Source organism: Bombina bombina, chromosome 1, assembly GCF_027579735.1.
Source record: "Bombina bombina isolate aBomBom1 chromosome 1, aBomBom1.pri, whole genome shotgun sequence".
In the NCBI taxonomy this organism is placed as follows: domain Eukaryota; kingdom Metazoa; phylum Chordata; class Amphibia; order Anura; family Bombinatoridae; genus Bombina; species Bombina bombina.
In genome coordinates, this window is record NC_069499.1 from 1,044,479,955 (window position 1) to 1,044,500,146 (window position 20,192).

Here is a 20,192-nt window from a genome sequence, read left to right on the forward strand (position 1 = left end):
GAAGCTTTAACCCTTAAAATAACGGAACCGGAGCCGTTTTAAACTTTAACCCCTTTACAGTCCCTGGTATCTGCTTTGCTGAGACCCAACCAAGCCCAAAGGGGAATACGATACCAAATGACGCCTTCAGAAAGTCTTTTCTAAGTATCAGAGCTCCTCTCACATGCGACTGCATGCCATGCCTCTCAAAAACAAGGGCGCCACACCGGCGCGAAAATGAGGCTCTGCTTATGCTTTGGGAAAGCCCCTAAGGAATAAGGTGTCTAATACAGTGCCTGCCGATATTATTATATCAAAATACCCAGATAAAATGATTCCTCAAGGCTAAATATGTGTTAATAATGAATCGATTTAGCCCAGAAAAAGTCTACAGTCTTAATAAGCCCTTGTGAAGCCCTTATTTACGATCGTAATAAACATGGCTTACCGGATCCCATAGGGAAAATGACAGCTTCCAGCATTACATCGTCTTGTTAGAATGTGTCATACCTCAAGCAGCAAGAGACTGCACACTGTTCCCCCAACTGAAGTTAATTGCTCTCAACAGTCCTGTGTGGAACAGCCATGGATTTTAGTTACGGTTGCTAAAATCATTTTCCTCATACAAACAGAAATCTTCATCTCTTTTCTGTTTCTGAGTAAATAGTACATACCAGCACTATTTCAAAATAACAAACTCTTGATTGAATAATAAAAACTACAGTTAAACACTAAAAAACTCTAAGCCATCTCCGTGGAGATGTTGCCTGTACAACGGCAAAGAGAATGACTGGGGTAGGCGGAGCCTAGGAGGGATCATGTGACCAGCTTTGCTGGGCTCTTTGCCATTTCCTGTTGGGGAAGAGAATATCCCACAAGTAAGGATGACGCCGTGGACCGGACACACCTATGTTGGAGAAATATATTTTTTTGCAAAGCACCATATTCCATTAATTGTTGCGCACCTTAATTATGCGATCGAGATACATGTAGCCTCTCATTTGATGCACCAAAGGGTGTACTTTCTACAAATGTGTGCTTTGTGTACCATATTTTAGTTTTCCAAGTGACTAGAACTGTTTAATTGCATACATGGCAATCTTGAAATTGTCAAAAAAAATAGCCTTTCAACATTTCTGAGTTATGTCTGCAATCAGACAGCTGTAGAAACCTGGGAAACTAAGATACATTGAATAAAGTAAACATTTTTGGAAAGTACACCCCTTGGCGCATCAAATGAGGGGCTACATGTATTGCTAGCACAAAATAGACAATGTAATAAGTAGAATATAGCTCTTTGATTAGAATTATTATTTTGTTAAGCAATGCAACTTATTCCATTAAATGCTGCACACCCCAAATTCATGCTAGAAATATTTGTAGCCCCTCATTTGATGCACCAAGGGGTGTACTTTCTGCAAATCTGTGCTTTGTGTACCCCATTTTAAATTACTTAGGTGGCTAGAACTGTTTAATTGCTGAAAACAGTACAGTAAATTCTAAGATGCTGTTTTTGATAATTTATCAAATCGACATTCCTGCAATAAAACGGTGAACAAAAAAACCTGAAATGTTCTTGATTTCTGCTTATTTCAGACAGGTTACCGACTACAACACACTTACAGATACAGTAGCAATAACTAGCCACTTGTAATTGCTGGTTATTTATTGTGCGCCCGCAAACTATATTTAGCACACTACTTGTAATCTGGTCCTAAATGTTTCATTTTGCATACTTATTTTACCCCCTTTTCTTATAATTTAGCTCTGAAAATTGAGCAATTTCTTATTCTTAGAACTTGAAATGCACCCTGCTGACTTCTCAAGGCTAAGTTTACTACTAGTTTGTCCCTAATTGGCTTTAGCTGACTGTCATAAAGTAAGTATAAAGTAAATTGTTAAGCAGTTGTTAACCTTGTCGTCTGTAAACTAAAGCCCAGTATGGCCCCTCCAAATAAGGCAAATGTTGGGTGGAGTTTGGCTATTGAAAAACAATTGCAGTAAAAATGATGTAAATTTGTTGTAAACATGTTAAGACTTGACTGAGATGTTATGCTATACAACAGACATCTTGTAATTAAAAAGGCGTTTACTGTCCCCTTAAATGTTAAAAAAAAATCAATAAAAAAAAACAAGAATTGGATCTCTGTGCACAACGGGTTCCTAGGAACAAGCTGTTTAGCAACTAATAAGACAACTCCCATATGTTTGCTGGTGGACAGAAATATGCACCGCAATCAAAACTACAGAAATAACTGAAAAATTCAGGGCATGAGGATTTATTTTCTTATACTGGCTCAGTTTAGGCAAAAAAATTCCTAATAAAAACTGTCCCTCTTATAGGGAACCAGAGAAAAAAATCCTAAAACAAAAAGGAACATTAAAGTTTTATTTATCTTAACCCATCACCATAACACCCAAATAGGCCTGATTATGCAACTCAGGGGTCAAGTTCAGCAAAAAAAAAAAAAAAAAAAAAGTGTGGGAACTCACCAAGACTTCCACCACCCTTACAATTAGGGCCCCATGTACAAAGCAGTGAGAACTGCTCCGGAGCACTTGCAGGGCAGGTTTGCATATGTGAGCCTGCTTCACGCAATGTAAGAAGTAGCGGTCAGACTGCTGTTTCTTACACCCTACGCCACCTCTTAGGTTGCTAAGGAAAATCAGAGTTCGCTCGCTCTCGGTAATTGACAGCCTCTTCAGTTGCGCAAATGAAGGGGCGGGCATTACACACTGCAATGAGTGTGTAATGAAACATACGGCCCAGTGAATGAACAGATCCGCTGCCTGTATGTAGCGAAGGCCCGTCTGTTAGTACATGGAGCCCATAATATTGTTTTACACACAAACAGGATTTATTTGTATATAATCTATACACTCTGGTTAATGAAAGCAAATTGAAACCAGTGAAGGGCTGAATGTTTGCCTTTGTGTCAGAGGATGGACACCCATGGTTACATTTTTTAAATGGCAGCAGTGAAATTATTGAAGGGGCATTTGTATATAAATGATGGTGAATAATTCAAAAAACTTTTTTTAAAACATTTTTAAAATAACTAAACTAAACTCACATGAATACCTGTTTAATGTCAAGATCCAGGGTGTCCATACTTTGTTCCTCACACCCTCCATCCTCCCCCCTCCTTCCTTTCCAGGACGGGTTGTGACCTCTGTGTCTGACAGCAACTCCAGAGTCCTCCTCTGTTACAGAGTCTCACCCACTTAAGGTGCAATAGTCCTATTTCTCCTGAGAGGAGCTAAATAACCCCAGAGAAAGCCAAACAGAAATGTAAGTACCATGTGTTCGACACAGTGTGGGGTGATCCCACAGCAGGACCGCTGACAGGCTTGCATTTAGTGTATTGTAGGAAGAAAAATAGTGCAGCAACTCCATTCCAATGCGTTCCCACTGGAATTGACCCGACTCCCATGTCACAAAAATCCCCCTCTATGAAAACTATAAATGCATCCCCACAAAATGCCTCCTACCCAAAGCAATACCCTCCAAATTGCAAGTCCCTGCGACACAAAATCACCTATGGCAACCACTGCCTACAACAAACTACACTATTTCTCAAAGTGAGTGGCAGCAATTTTTTTGTACAGATGTAGACCACAGCGACAGAAGAGAATATCCCTCTCTGTTTATTCTTTGGATTAACAATGGGGGGGGGATAAAATTGAAAACTATTTTTAAATTAAAATATTACTTACTTTAAGTGCGTTAAAACTGCAGATAACATTTCAGCAAGTTCATCCATTGTTGGGTACTGGTACCTGAAGGATAAGAAATTTAACAATTTAGTTTGTTTTCTGCGACACCAGCATAGTTTCTGTTTAGTAAGAACTACCAATATAAACAGCATACTGCAGAAGAACATATTTGGTGCAAAAAAAGTGATTAAAAGTTTCTCAGTGTTCAAAGCATCAAATCAAGAAAATACAAAAAAAAAAAAATCATCTGAACTTAAACATTAAAATCAGTTTTTGCATTAATGGTGGTAATTATTGAATGTCTTGAAAAAACAGAACCCAGTAGTGGACCTTATAATTCTTTGCTGAAATATATAGAGACAAATCTGTCAGCAGAGTTCTAACAAGATCTCCAATGACAGCTATATTCAACTAGGTTATGGTTTTTCCAATTTAAGTCCTTAGTGCTCCCTAATAGGCCAGATTATCTTTTGTGAGATAATGTAAAGAGCTATTGATATTGACCAGTTGATTTTTAAAAAGTCCCCTAATTCAGATATACTGAAAACCTGGGCTGTTAAGGGTTCCTGAGTATTGTGAATTGAAAATATCCTGCAGTAGGTGAACTATTCTCTACAATGACAAAACATTAGCCTTTAGCTAGTTTTTTAAGTTGTACAAGGCAAACAGTTTTCTTTGCATTAACATCCTTCACAGTTAATTGCTACTCTGATGTAACCAGAAATATAAAAGAATAAAATGACCCACAGAAAAAACAATGTTTGATACAGAAAAAGCAGCCATGGTTCTAAAATCTAAGAGGAAGACTACTTAAAATTAAACTTTCATGATTCAGATAGGGCATGCAATATTAAACAACGTTCCAATTTACTTCTGTTATCAAATTTGCTTTGTTCTCTTGATATTCTTTGTTGAAAGCTAAACCTAGGGGGGCTCATATTCTAATTTCTAAGCCCTTGAAGGCCACCTCTTATCTCAGTGCATTTTGACAGTTTCACAGCTAGACAGTGCTATTTCCCATGTGCCATAAATAACATTGTGCTCACTCCCGTGGAGTTATTTATGAGTCAGCACTGATTGGCTAAAATTAGGGTGACCATATTGTCGCTACATATGTCAGGGCTGTTTAAAGAAATGTTTTATATAAGAACCCTGACATGTATTTTTCATGTGTCCCTTTTTAAAGCGGCAATATTGTCAGATAAAAGATAAAATGCAAGTCTGTCAAAAGAACAAAAATAAGGGCGCAGTCTGCAGAAGCTTAGATACAAGGTAATCACAGAGGAAAAACATAATTTATGTAAGAACTTACCTGATAAATTCATTTCTTTCATATTAGCAAGAGTCCATGAGCTAGTGACATATGGGATATACATTCCTACCAGGAGGGGCAAAGTTTCCCAAACCTCAAAATGCCTATAAATACACCCCTCACCACACCCACAATTCAGTTTAACAAATAGCCAAGAAGTGGGGTGATAAAAAAGGAGCGAAAGCATCAAAAATAAGGAATTGGAATAATTGTGCTTTATACAAAAAAATCATAACCACCACAAAAAGTGTGGGTCTCATGGACTCTTGCCAATATGAAAGGAATGAATTTATCAGGTAAGTTCTTACATAAATTATGTTTTCTTTCATGTAATTAGCAAGAGTCCATGAGCTAGTGACGTATGGGATAGCAGATACCCAAGATGTGGAACTTCCACGCAAGAGTCACTAGAGAGGGAGGGATAAAATAAAGACAGCCAATTCCGCTGAAAAAATAATCCACAACCCAAATCAAAAGTTTTAATCTAAATATTGAAAAAAACTGAAATCATAAGCAGAAGAATCAAACTGAAACAGCTGCCTGAAGTACTTTTCTACCAAAAACTGCTTCAGAAGAGAAAACATCAAAATGGTAGAATTTAGTAAAAGTATGCAAAGAAGACCAAGTTGCTGCTTTGCAAATCTGATCAACAGAAGCTTCATTCCTAAAAGCCCAGGAAGTAGAAACTGACCTAGTAGAATGAGCCGTAATCCTTTGAGGCGGGGACTTACCCGACTCCACATAAGCATGATGAATCAAAGACTTTAACCAAGACACCAAAGAAATGGCAGAAGCTTTCTGACCTTTCCTGGAACCAGAAAAGATAACAAATAGACAAGAAGTCTTTCTAAAATATTTAGTAGCTTCAACATAATATTTCAAAGCTCTTACTACATCCAAAGAATGTAAAGATCTCTCCTTTGAATTCTTAGGATCAGGGCACAATGAAGGGACAACATTTTCTCTACTAATGTTGTTAGAATTCACAACCTTAGGTAAAAATTGAAATGAAGTCCGCAACACCACCTTATCCTGATGAAAAATCAGAAAAGGAGATTCACAAGAAAGAGCAGATAACTCAGAAATTCTTCTAGCAGAAGAGATGGCCAAAAGGAACAAAAAACTTTCCAAGAAAGTAATTTGATATCCAGAGAATGCATAGGTTCAAACGGAGGAGCCTGTAAAGCCCTCAGAACCAAATTAAGACTCCAAGGAGGAGAGATTGACTTAATGACAGGCTTGATACGAACCAAAGCCTGTACAAAACAATGAATATCAGGAAGATTAGCAATCTTTCTGTGAAAAAGAACAGAAAGAGCAGAGATTTGTCCTTTCAAAGAACTTGCAGATAAACCTTTATCCAAACCATCCTGAAGAAACTGTAAAATTCTAGGAATTCTAAAAGAATGCCAGGAGAACTTATGAGAAGAACACCAAGAAATGTAAGTCTTCCAGACTCGATAATAAATCTTCCTAGACACAGATTTACGAGCCTGTAACATAGTATTAATTACTGAGTCAGAGAAACCTCTATGACTAAGAATCAAGCGTTCAATTTCCATACCTTCAAATTTAATGATTTGAGATCCTGATGGAAAAATGGGCCTTGAGATAGAAGATCTGGTCTTAACGGAAGTGTCCAAGGTTGGCAACTGGCCATTCGAATGAGATCCGCATACCAAAACCTGTAAGGCCATGCTGGAGCCACCAGCAATACAAACGAACGTTCCATTAGAATTTTGGAAATCACTCTTGGAAGAAGAACTAGAGGCGGAAAGATAAAGGCAGGATGATAATTCCAAGGAAGCGACAACGCGTCCACTGCTTCCGCCTGAGGATCCCTGGATCTGGACAGATACCTGGGAAGTTTCTTGTTTAGATGAGAGGCCATCAGATCTATTTCTGTAAGTCCCCAAATTTGAACAATCTGAAGAAATACCTCTGGGTGAAGAGACCATTCGCCCAGATGTAACGTCTGGCAACTGAGATAATCCGCTTCCCAATTGTCTACACCTGGGATGTGAACCGCAGAAATTAGAGCTAGATTCCGCCCATACAAGTATCCGAGATACTTCTTTCATAGCTTGAGGACTGTGAGTCCCACCTTGATGATTGACATACTCCACGGTTGTGATATTGTCCGTCTGAAAACAAATAAACGATTCTCTCTTCAGAAGAGGCCAGAAATGTAGATCTCTGAAAATCGCACAGAGTTCCAAAATGTTGATTGGTAATCTCGCCTCCTGAGATTCCCAAACCCCTTGCACTGTCAGAGATCCCCAAACAGCTCCCCAACCTGAAAGACTCGCATCTATTGAGATCACAGTCCAGGTTGGACAAACAAAAGAGGCCCCTTGAATTAAACGATGGTGATCCAACCACCAAGTCAGAGAAGATCGAACATTGGGATTTAAGGATATTATTTGTGATATACTTGTATAATCCCTGCACCACTGGTTCAGCATACAAAGCTGAAGAGGTCTCATGTGAAAACGAGCAAAGGGGATCGCGTCCGATGCAGCAGTCATGAGACCTAGAATTTCCATGCAAAAAGCTACCGAAGGGAAAGATTGAGACTAAAGGTATCGACAAGCTGAAACCAACTTCAGACGTCTCTTTTCTGTTAGAGACAAAGTCATGGACACTGAATTTATTTGAAAGCCCAAAAAGGTTACCTTTGTCTGAGGAATCAAAGAACTCTCTGGTAAATTGATCCTCCAACCATGTTTTTGAAGAAACAACACAAGTTGATTCGTATGAGATTCTGCTGAATGTAAAGACTGAGCAAGTACCAAGATATCGTCCAAATAAGGAAATATCGCAATACCCTGTTCTCTGATTACAGAGAGAAGGGCACCGAGAACCTTTGAAAAGATCCTTGGAGCTGTTGCTAGGCCAAACGGAAGGGCAACAAACTGGTAATGCTTGTCTAGAAAAGAGAATCTCAGAAACTGATAGTGATCTGGATGAATTGGAATATGAAGATATGCATCCTGTAAATCTATTGTGGACATATAATGCCCTTGCTGAACAAAAGGCAGAATAGTCCTTATAGTCACGATTTTGAATGATGGTATTTTTACATAACGATTCAATATTTTTAGATCCAGAACTGGTCTGAAGGAATTCTCCTTCTTTGGTACAATGAATAGATTTGAGTAAAACCCCAGAACCCGTTCCAGAACTGGAACTGGCACAATTACCCCAGCCAACTCTAGATCTGAAACACATTTCAGAAATGCCTGAGCCTTTACTGGAATGCGAGAGAGAAAAAATCTTCTCACAGGAGGTCTTATCTTGAAACCTATTCTGTATCCTTGAGAAACAATGTTCTGAATCCAAAGACTGTGAATCAAATTGATCCAAATATCTTTGAAAAATCATAACCTGCCCCCTACCAGCTGTGCTGGAATGAGGGCCGCACCTTCATGCGGATTTGGGAGCTGGTTTTGACTTTCTAAAAGGCTTGGATTTATTGCAGACTGGAGAAGGTTTCCAAACAGAAACCGTTCCTTTAGGGGAAGGGTCAGGCTTCTGTTATTTATTCTGACGAAAGGAACGAAAACGATTAGCCGCCCTGTATTTACCTTTAGAATTTTTGTCCTGCGGCAAAAAGGTTCCTTTCCCCCCAGTAACAGTTGAAATAATAGAATCCAACTGTGAACCAAATAATTTATTACCTTGGAAAGAAAGAGATAGCAACATTGACTTAGAAGTCATATCTGCATTCCAAGATTTAAGCCATAAAGCTCTTCTAGCTAAAATAGCTAAAGACATATACCTGACATCAATTCTAATGATATAAAAAATGGCATCACAAATAAAATTATTAGCATGTTGAAGAAGTTGAACAATGCTATAAGCATTATGATTTGACACTTGTTGCGCTAAAGCCTCCAACCAGAAAGTTGAAGCTGCAGCAACATTAGCCAAAGAAATAGCAGGTCTAAGAAGATTACCTGAACATAAATAAGATCTCCTTAGAAAGGATTCAATCTTCCTGTCTAAAGGATCCTTAAAGGAAGTACTATACGCCGTAGGAATAGTAGTACGTTTAGCAAGAGTAGAAATAGCCCCATCAACTTTAGGGATTTTATCCCAAAACTCTAATCTATCAGATGGCACAGGGTACAATTTCTTAAACCTTTGAGAAGGAGTAAATGAAGTACCCAGACTAATCCATTCCCTAGAGATTACTTCTGAAATAGCATCAGGAACTGGAAAAACTTCAGGAATAACTACATGAGGTTTGAAAAACGATTTAAACGCTTAGTAGATCTAGTATCAAGAGGACTAGACTCCTCCATATCTAATGCAATTAACACTTCTTTAAGTAAAGAACGAATAAACTCCATCTTAAATAAATATGAAGATTTATCAGTGTCAATATCTGAGGCAGAATCTTCTAAACCAGATAGATCCTCATCAGAAACAGATAAGTCAGAATGATGCCGGTCACTTAAAAATTAATCTGAAATATGAGAAGTTTATAAGACCTTTTACGCTTACTGGAAGGATGAATAACAGACAGAGCCTTCCTAATAGATTTAGAAACAAATTCTTTTACATTAACAGGAACATCTTTAACATTAGATGTTGAAGGAACAACAACAGGTAATGGATTATTACTAATGGAAACACAATCTGCATTAGAAAGTTTATCATGACAGTTATCACAAACAACAGCCAGAGGAACAGTTACCAAAAGTTTACAACAGATGCACTTAACTTTGGTAGAACCGGCATCAGGCAGCGTCTTTCCAGAAGTAGATTCTGATCCAGAGTCATGTTGAGACATCTTGCAATATGTAATAGAAAAAACAACATATAAAGCAAAATTATCAAATTCCTTAAATGACAGTTTCAGGAATGGGAAAAAATGCCAAATGAACAAGCCTCTAGCAACCAGAAGCAATGAAAAATGAGACTGAAATAATGTGAAAAAAGGTGGAGACAAGAATGACGCCCACATTTTTGGCGCCAAAAATGACGCCCACATTTTTTGGCGCCAAAAATGACGCCCACATTATTGGCGCCAAGTACAACGCCTGTACAACATCCTGTGACGCCGAAAAAAACGACGCCCACAATTTTGGCGCAAAAAAACGTCTGAACGTCAAAAATGACGCAACCATACACAAACAAAATTTTTGTGCCAAAAAAGTCTGCGCCAAGAATGACGCAATAAATTGAAGCATTTTCAGCCCCCGCGAGCCTAACAGCCCCCAGGGAAAAAAAGTCAATTGAAAAAAATTATTTTAAGGTAAGAGAAAACATAATTTATGCTTACCTGATAAATTTATTTCTCTTGTAGTGTATCCAGTCCACGGATCATCCATTACTTGTGGGATATATTCCCTTCCCAACAGGAAGTTGCAAGAGGATCACCCACAGCAGAGCTGATATATAGCTCCTCCCCTCACATGTCATATCCAGTCATTCGACCGAAACAAGACAAGAAAGGAGAAACCATAGGGTGCAGTGGTGACTGTAGTTTAATTAAAAATTTAGACCTGCCTTAAAAGACAGGGCGGGCCGTGGACTGGATACACTACAAGAGAAATAAATTTATCAGGTAAGCATAAATTATGTTTTCTCTTGTTAAGTGTATCCAGTCCACGGATCATCCATTACTTGTGGGATACCAATACCAAAGCTTAAGTACACGGATGATGGGAGGGACAAGGCAGGAACTTAAACGGAAGGAACCACTGCCTGTAGAACCTTTCTCCCGAAAACAGCCTCCGAAGAAGCAAAAGTGTCAAATTTGTAAAATTTTGAAAAAGTATGAAGCGAAGACCAAGTCGCAGCCTTGCAAATCTGTTCAACAGAGGCCTCATTCTTAAAGGCCCAGGTGGAAGCCACAGCTCTAGTAGAATGAGCTGTAATCCTTTCAGGGGGCTGCTGTCCAGCAGTCTCATAGGCTAAGCGTATTATGCTTCGAAGCCAAAAGGAGAGAGAGGTTGCCAAAGCTTTTTGACCTCTCCTCTGTCCAGAATAAACGACAAACAGGGCAGATGTTTGACGAAAATCTTTAGTTGTCTGCAAGTAGAACTTCAAGGCATGGACTATGTCCAGATTATGCAAAAGACGTTCCTTCTTTGAAGAAGGATTAGGGCACAATGATGGGACAACAATCTCTTGATTGATATTCCTGTTAGAAACCACCTTAGGCAAAAACCCAGGTTTAGTACGCAGAACTACCTTGTCTGAATGGAAAATCAGATAAGGAGAATCACAATGTAAGGCAGATAACTCCGAGACTCTTCGAGCTGAGGAAATAGCCATCAAAAACAGAACTTTCAAAGATAAAAGTTTAATATCAATGGAATGAAGGGGTTCAAACGGAACTCCTTGAAGAACCTTAAGAACCAAGTTTAAGCTCCACGGAGGAGCAACAGTTTTAAACACAGGCTTAATCCTAGCCAAAGCCTGACAAAACGCCTGGACGTCTGGAACTTCTGCCAGACGCTTGTGCAAAAGAATAGACAGAGCAGAAATTTGTCCCTTTAACGAACTAGCCGATAAGCCTTTTTCCAAACCCTCTTGGAGAAAGGACAATATACTAGGAATCCTAACCTTACTCCATGAGTAACTCTTGGATTCGCACCAATACAGGTATTTACGCCATATCTTATGGTAGATTTTCCTGGTAACAGGCTTTCGTGCCTGTATTAAGGTATCAATAACTGACTCAGAAAAGCCACGCTTTGATAGGATCAAGCGTTCAATCTCCATGCAGTCAGTCTCAGAGAAATTAGATTTGGATGATTGAAAGGACCTTGTATTAGAAGGTCTTGTCTCAGAGGTAGAGTCCATGGTGGACAGGACGACATGTCCACTAGGTCTGCATACCAGGTCCTGCATGGCCACGCAGGCGCTATCAGAATCACCGATGCTCTCTCCTGTTTGACCTTGGCAATCAGTCGAGGCAGCAGAGGAAACGGTGGAAACACATAAGCCATGTTGAAGAACCAAGGAGCTGCTAGAGCATCTATCAGCGTCGCTCCCGGGTCCCTGGACCTGGATCCGTAACAAGGAAGTTTGGCGTTCTGGCGAGACGCCATGAGATCCAGTTCTGGTTTGCCCCAACGATGGACCAGTTGAGCAAACACCTCCGGATGGAGTTCCCACTACCCCGGATGAAAAGTCTGACGACTTAGAAAGTCCGCCTCCCAGTTCTCCACGCCTGGGATGTGGATCGCTGACAAGTGGTAAGAGTGAGACTCTGCCCAGCGAATTATCTTGGAGACTTCTAACATAGCTAGGGAGCTCATGGTTCCCCCTTGATGGTTGATGTAAGCCACAGTCGTGATGTTGTCCGACTGAAATCTGATGAACCTCAGTGAGGCCAAGCTAGAAGAGCATTGAATATTGCTCTTAACTCCAGAATATTTATTGGGAGGAGTTTCTCCTCCTGAGTCCACGATTCCTGAGCCTTCAGGGAATTCCAGACTGCGCCACAGCCTAGAAGGCTGGCATCTGTTACAATCGTCCAATCTGGCCTGCGAAAGGTCATACCCTTGGACAGATGGACCCGAGACAGCCACCAGAGAAGAGAATCTCTGGTCTCTTGATCCAGATTTAGTAGGGGGAACAAATCTGAGTAATCCCCATTCCACTGACCCAGCATGCACAATTGCAGCGGTCTGAGATGCAGGCGCGCAAATGGCACTATGTCCATTGCCGCTACCATTAAGCCGATTACTTCCATGCACTGAGCCACTGACGGGCGTGGAATGGAATGAAGGACACGGCAAGCATTTAAAAGTTTTGATAACCTGGCCTCCGTCAGGTAAATTTTCATTTCTACAGAATCTATCAGAGTCCCTAGGAAGGAGACTCTTGTGAGTGGTGATAGAGAACTCTTTTCCACGTTCACCTTCCACCCATGCGACCTCAGAAATGCCAGAACTATCTCTGTATGAGACTTGGCAATTTGAAAGCTTGACGCCTGTATCAGGATGTCGTCTAGATACGGAGCCACCGCTATACCTCGCGGTCTTAGAACCGCCAGAAGTGAGCCCAGAACCTTTGTAAAGATTCTCGGGGCCGTAGCCAACCCGAAGGGGAGAGCTACAAATTGGTAATGCCTGTCTAGAAAGGCAAATCGTAGGAACCGATGATGATCTTTGTGAATCGGTATGTGAAGGTAGGCATCCTTTATGTACTGACCCTCTTGGATCATGGGCAGGATGGTCCGAATAGTTTCCATTTTGAATGATGGAACTCTTAGGAATTTGTTTAAGATCTTTAGGTCCAAAATTGGTCTGAAGGTACCCTCTTTCTTGGGAACCACGAACAGATTTGAATAAAATCCCTGTCCTTGTTCTGTCCGCGGAACTGGGTGGATCACCCCCATTACTAGGAGGTCTTGTACACAGCGTAGGAATGCCTCTTTCTTTATCTGGTTTTCTGATAACCTTGAAAGATGAAATCTCCCTTGAGGAGGAGAAGCCTTGAAGTCCAGAAGATATCCCTGAGATATGATCTCCAACGCCCAGGGATCCTGGACATCTCTTGCCCACGCCTGGGCGAAGAGAGAAAGTCTGCCCCCCACTAGATCCGTTTCCGGATAGGGGGCCGTAGCAGGTTTTCTGGCCTGCTTGCCCTTGTTCCAGGACTGGTTAGGTTTCCAGGCCTGTCTGAAATGAGCAACAGTTCCTTCCTGTTTTGGAGCGGAGGAAGTTGATGCTGCTCCTGCCTTGAAATTTCGAAAGGCACGAAAATTAGACTGTTTGGCCTTTGATTTGGCCCTGTCCTGAGGAAGGGTATGCCCCTTACCTCCAGTAATGTCAGCAATAATTTCCTTCAAGCCGGGCCCGAATAAGGTCTGCCCCTTGAAAGGAATATTAAGTAATTTAGATTTAGAAGTCACGTCAGCTGACCAGGATTTAAGCCATAGCGCCCTCCGCGCCTGGATGGCAAATCCGGAGTTCTTAGCCGTTAGTTTAGTCAAATGTACAATGGCATCAGAAACAAATGAGTTAGCTAGCTTAAGTGATTTTAGCTTGTCCATAATTTCATCCAATGGAGCTGTGTGAATGGCCTCTTCCAGAGACTCAAACCAGAATGCCGCAGCAGCAGTGACAGGCGCAATGCATGCAAGGGGCTGCAGGATAAAACCTTGTTGAACAAACATTTTCTTAAGGTAACCTTCTAATTTTTTATCCATTGGATCCGAAAAAGCACAACTATCCTCAACCGGGATAGTGGTACGCTTTGCTAAAGTAGAAACTGCTCCCTCCACCTTAGGGACCGCCTGCCATAAGTCCCGTGTAGTGGCGTCTATTGGAAACATTTTTCTAAATATAGGAGGTGGGGAAAAGGGCACACCGGGTCTATCCCACTCCTTGCTAATAATTTCTGTAAGCCTTTTAGGTATAGGGAAAACATCAGTACACACCGGTACCGCATAGTATCTATCCAGCCTACACAATTTTTCTGGAATTGCAACTGTGTTACAGTCGTTCAGAGCAGCTAAAACCTCCCCAAGCAATACAAGGAGGTTCTCAAGCTTAAATTTAAAATTAGAGATCTCTGAATCAGGTTTCCCCGGATCAGATCCGTCACCCACAGAATGAAGCTCTCCATCCTCATGTTCTGCAAACTGTGACGCAGTATCAGACATGGCTCTTACAGCACCAGCACGCTCTGCATCTCTCCTAATCCCAGAGCTATCGCGCTTGCCTCTCAATTCTGGCAATCTAGATAATACTTCTGACAGGGTATTATTCATGATTGTAGCCATGTCCTGTAAAGTAATTGCTATGGGCGTCTCTGATGTACTTGGCGTCATAATAGCATGCGCCCCCTGAGCGGGAGGCGAAGGTACTGACACGTGAGGAGAGTTAGTCGGCATAACTTCCCCCTCGTCGTCTGGTGATAATTCTTTTATAGATAAAGACTGACCTTTATTATTTAAAGTGAAATCAATACATTTAGTACACATATTCCTATGGGGCTCCACACTGGCTTTCAAACATAATGGACAAGTAGATTCATCTATGTCAGACATGTTTAAACAGACTAGCAATAAGACTGGCAAGCTTGAAAAACACTTCACAATAAGTTTACAAGCAATATAAAAAACGCTACTGCGCCTTTAAGAAGCACAAAACCTGTCTCAAGTTGAAATAACAATGAACCAAAGCAGTTATAGCAATCAAATTTTCACAGTAAATGTATTAAGTTAGCAGAGCATTGCACCCACTTGCAAATGGATGATTAACCCCTTAATACCCAAAACGGATAAACAATAGAGAAAAACGTTTTTTTAAAACAGTCAAACACACTGTCACAGCTCTGCTGTGACTGATTACCTCCCTCAATATGACTTTTGAAGCCTTTTGAGCCCTCTAGAGAAGTCCTGGATCATGCAGGAAGAAGCAGTTAGTCTGAGTCTGAATTTTTACTGCGTAAAAAAGCGCTAAAATAGGCCCCTCCCACTCATATTACAACAGTGGGAAGCCTCAGTTAACTGTTTCTATGCAGAAATTAAGCCAGCCATGTGGAAAAATTATGCCCCAATAAGTTTTATCACCAAATGTACGTTAAAAAAACGATTAAACATGCCAGCAAACGTTTTAAAACACATTTTTTAAAGAGTATATATCTCTATTAATAAGCCTGATACCAGTCGCTTTCACTGCATTTAAGGCTTTACTTACATTACTTCGGTATCAGCAGCATTTTCTTAGTCAATTCCATTCCTTAGAAAAATATTTTACTGCACATACCTTAGTTGCAGGAAAACATGCACGCCATTCCCTCTCTGAAGTTACCTCACTCCTCAGAATGTGTGAGAACAGCAAGTGGATCTTAGTTACTTCTGCTAAGATAATAGAAAACGCAGGCAGATTCTTCTTCCAAATACTGCCTGAGAAAAAACAGCACACTCCGGTGCCATTTAAAAATAACAAACTTTTGATTGAAGAAATAAACTAAGTATAAAACACCACAGTCCTTTCACGACCTCCATCTATGTTGAGGGTTGCAAGAGAATGACTGGATATGACATGTGAGGGGAGGAGCTATATAGCAGCTCTGCTGTGGGTGATCCTCTTGCAACTTCCTGTTGGGAAGGGAATATATCCCACAAGTAATGGATGATCCGTGGACTGGATACACTTAACAAGAGAAAAATATTCCATATGCATTATCCCAAATAATGAAACTGACTGTCTGAAAATAAGGAATACTGATTATCCTGAATCATGGCAAATATAAGTTTAAACACATATATTTAGAACTTTACATATAAAGTGCCCAACCATAGCTTAGAGTGTCATAATAAAATAAGACTTACTTACCCTAAGACACTCATCTACATATAGTAGACAGCCAAACCAGTACTGAAACGAGAATCAGTAGAGGTAATGGTATATAAGAGAATATCGTCGATCTGAAAAGGGAGGTAAGAGATGAATCTCTACGACCGATAACAGAGAACCTATGAAATAGATCCCGTAGAAGAAGACCATTGAATTCAAATAGGCAATACTCTCTTCACATCCCTCTGACATTCATTGCACTCTGAGAGGAAAACCGGGCTCAAGCCTGCTGCGAAGCGCATATCAACGTAGAATCTAGCACAAACTTTCTTCACCACCTCCATGGGAGGCAAAGTTTGTAAAAACTGAATTGTGGGTGTGGTGAGGGGTGTATTTATAGGCATTTTGAGGTTTGGGAAACTTTGCCCCTCCTGGTAGGAATGTATATCCCATATGTCACTAGCTCATGGACTCTTGCTAATTACATGAAAGAAAAAAGTATATTAATAAATATAACAGTGTTGGTTATGCAAAACTGGGGAATGGGTAATAAAGGGGATATATCTATCTTTATAAAAACAGAATTTATGTTTACCTGATAAATTACTTTCTCCAACGGTGTGTCCGGTCCACGGCGTCATCCTTACTTGTGGGATATTCTCTTCCCCAACAGGAAATGGCAAAGAGCCCAGCAAAGCTGGTCACATGATCCCTCCTAGGCTCCGCCTTCCCCAGTCATTCGACCGACGTAAAGGAGGAATATTTGCATAGGAGAAATCATATGATACCGTGGTGACTGTAGTTAAAGAAAATAAATTATCAGACCTGATTAAAAAACCAGGGCGGGCCGTGGACCGGACACACCGTTGGAGAAAGTAATTTATCAGGTAAACATAAATTCTGTTTTCTCCAACATAGGTGTGTCCGGTCCACGGCGTCATCCTTACTTGTGGGAACCAATACCAAAGCTTTAGGACACGGATGAAGGGAGGGAGCAAATCAGGTCACCTAGATGGAAGGCACCACGGCTTGCAAAACCTTTCTCCCAAAAATAGCCTCAGAAGAAGCAAAAGTATCAAATTTGTAAAATTTAGTAAAAGTGTGCAGTGAAGACCAAGTCGCTGCCTTACATATCTGATCAACAGAAGCCTCGTTCTTGAAGGCCCATGTGGAAGCCACAGCCCTAGTGGAATGAGCTGTGATTCTTTCAGGAGGCTGCCGTCCGGCAGTCTCGTAAGCCAATCTGATGATGCTTTTAAGCCAAAAAGAGAGAGAGGTAGAAGTTGCTTTTTGACCTCTCCTTTTACCAGAATAAACAACAAACAAGGAAGATGTTTGTCTAAAATCCTTTGTAGCATCTAAATAGAATTTTAGAGCACGCACTACATCCAAATTGTGCAACAAACGTTCCTTCTTTGAAACTGGATTCGGACACAAAGAATGCACGACTATCTCCTGGTTAATGTTTTTGTTAGAAACAACTTTCGGAAGAAAACCAGGTTTAGTACGCAAAACCACCTTATCTGCATGAAACACCAGATAAGGAGGAGAACACTGCAGAGCAGATAATTCTGAAACTCTTCTAGCAGAAGAAATTGCAACCAAAAACAAAACTTTCCAAGATAATAACTTAATATCAACGGAATGTAAGGGTTCAAACGGAACCCCCTGAAGAACTGAAAGAACTAAATTGAGACTCCAGGGAGGAGTCAAAGGTTTGTAAACAGGCTTGATTCTAACCAGAGCCTGAACAAAGGCTTGAACATCTGGCACAGCTGCCAGCTTTTTGTGAAGTAACACAGACAAGGCAGAAATCTGTCCCTTCAAAGAACTCGCAGATAATCCTTTCTCCAAACCTTCTTGAAGAAAGGATAGAATCTTAGGAATTTTTATCTTGTCCCAAGGGAATCCTTTAGATTCACACCAACAGATATATTTTTTCCATATTTTGTGGTAGATTTTTCTAGTTACAGGCTTTCTGGCCTGAACAAGAGTATCAATGACAGAATCTGAGAACCCTCGCTTTGATAAGATCAAGCGTTCAATCTCCAAGCAGTCAGTTGGAGTGAGACCAGATTCGGATGTTCGAACGGACCTTGAACAAGAAGGTCTCGTCTCAAAGGTAGCTTCCATGGTGGAGCCGATGACATATTCACCAGGTCTGCATACCAAGTCCTGCGTGGCCACGCAGGAGCTATCAAGATCACCGATGCCCTCTCCTGATTGATCCTGGCTACCAGCCTGGGGATGAGAGGAAACGGCGGGAATACATAAGCTAGTTTGAAGGTCCAAGGTGCTACTAGTGCATCTACTAGAGTCGCCTTGGGATCCCTGGATCTGGACCCGTAGCAAGGAACCTTGAAGTTCTGACGAGAGGCCATCAGATCCATGTCTGGAATGCCCCACAATTGAATAATTTGGGCAAAGATTTCCGGATGGAGTTCCCACTCCCCCGGATGAAATGTCTGACGACTCAGAAAATCCGCTTCCCAATTTTCCACTCCTGGGATGTGGATTGCAGACAAGTGGCAGGAGTGAGTCTCCGCCCATTGAATGATTTTGGTCACTTCTTCCATCGCCAGGGAACTCCTTGTTCCCCCCTGATGGTTGATGTACGCAACAGTCGTCATGTTGTCTGATTGAAACCGTATGAACTTGGCCTTTGCTAGCTGAGGCCAAGCCTTGAGAGCATTGAATATCGCTCTCAGTTCCAGAATATTTATCGGGAGAAGAGATTCTTCCCGAGACCAAAGACCCTGAGCTTTCAGGGGTCCCCAGACCGCGCCCCAGCCCACCAGACTGGCGTCGGTCGTGACAATGACCCACTCTGGTCTGCGGAAGCTCATCCCCTGTGACAGGTTGTCCAGGGACAGCCACCAACGGAGTGAATCTCTGGTCCTCTGATCTACTTGTATCGTCGGAGACAAGTCTGTATAGTCCCCATTCCACTGACTGAGCATGCACAGTTGTAATGGTCTTAGATGAATTCGCGCAAAAGGAACTATGTCCATTGCCGCTACCATCAAACCTATTACTTCCATGCACTGCGCTATGGAAGGAAGAGGAACAGAATGAAGTATTTGACAAGAGTTTAGAAGTTTAGATTTTCTGGCCTCTGTCAGAAAAATCCTCATTTCTAAGGAGTCTATTATTGTTCCCAAGAAGGGAACCCTTGTTGACGGAGATAGAGAACTTTTTTCTACGTTCACTTTCCACCCGTGAGATCTGAGAAAGGCCAGGACAATGTCCGTGTGAGCCTTTGCTAGAGGAAGGGACGACGCTTGAATCAGTATGTCGTCCAAGTAAGGTACTACTGCAATGCCCCTTGGTCTTAGCACCGCTAGAAGGGACCCTAGTACCTTTGTGAAAATTCTTGGAGCAGTGGCTAATCCGAACGGAAGTGCAACAAACTGGTAATGCTTGTCCAGAAATGCGAACCTTAGGAACCGATGATGTTCCTTGTGGATAGGAATATGTAGATACGCATCCTTTAAATCCACCGTGGTCATGAATTGACCTTCCTGGACGGAAGGAAGAATTGTTCGAATGGTTTCCATTTTGAACGATGGAACCTTGAGAAACTTGTTTAGGATCTTGAGATCTAAGATTGGTCTGAATGTTCCCTCTTTTTTGGGAACTACGAACAGATTGGAGTAGAACCCCATCCCTTGTTCTCCTAATGGAACAGGATGAATCACTCCCATTTTTAACAGGTCTTCTACACAATGTAAGAATGCCTGTTTTTTTATGTGGTCTGAAGACAATTGAGACCTGTGGAACCTCCCCCTTGGGGGAAGCCCCTTGAATTCCAGAAGATAACCTTGGGAGACTATTTCTAGCGCCCAAGGATCCAGAACATCTCTTGCCCAAGCCTGAGCGAAGAGAGAGAGTCTGCCCCCCACCAGATCCGG

At 41.3% G+C, this 20,192-nt stretch overlaps 1 protein-coding gene across 3 annotated transcripts in view; it reads right to left on the reverse strand.

The window, feature by feature from the left end:
• NDRG3 (NDRG family member 3) overlaps positions 1-20,192 on the reverse strand; it is a 398,435-nt gene that overhangs the window by 242,769 nt on the left and 135,474 nt on the right. For all 3 annotated transcript variants that reach the window (XM_053721374.1, XM_053721302.1, XM_053721225.1), the window contains exon 6: positions 3,697-3,759. In XM_053721374.1, coding sequence (XP_053577349.1) covers positions 3,697-3,759 — 63 coding nt within the window. The remainder of the gene's footprint in view (positions 1-3,696; positions 3,760-20,192) is intronic.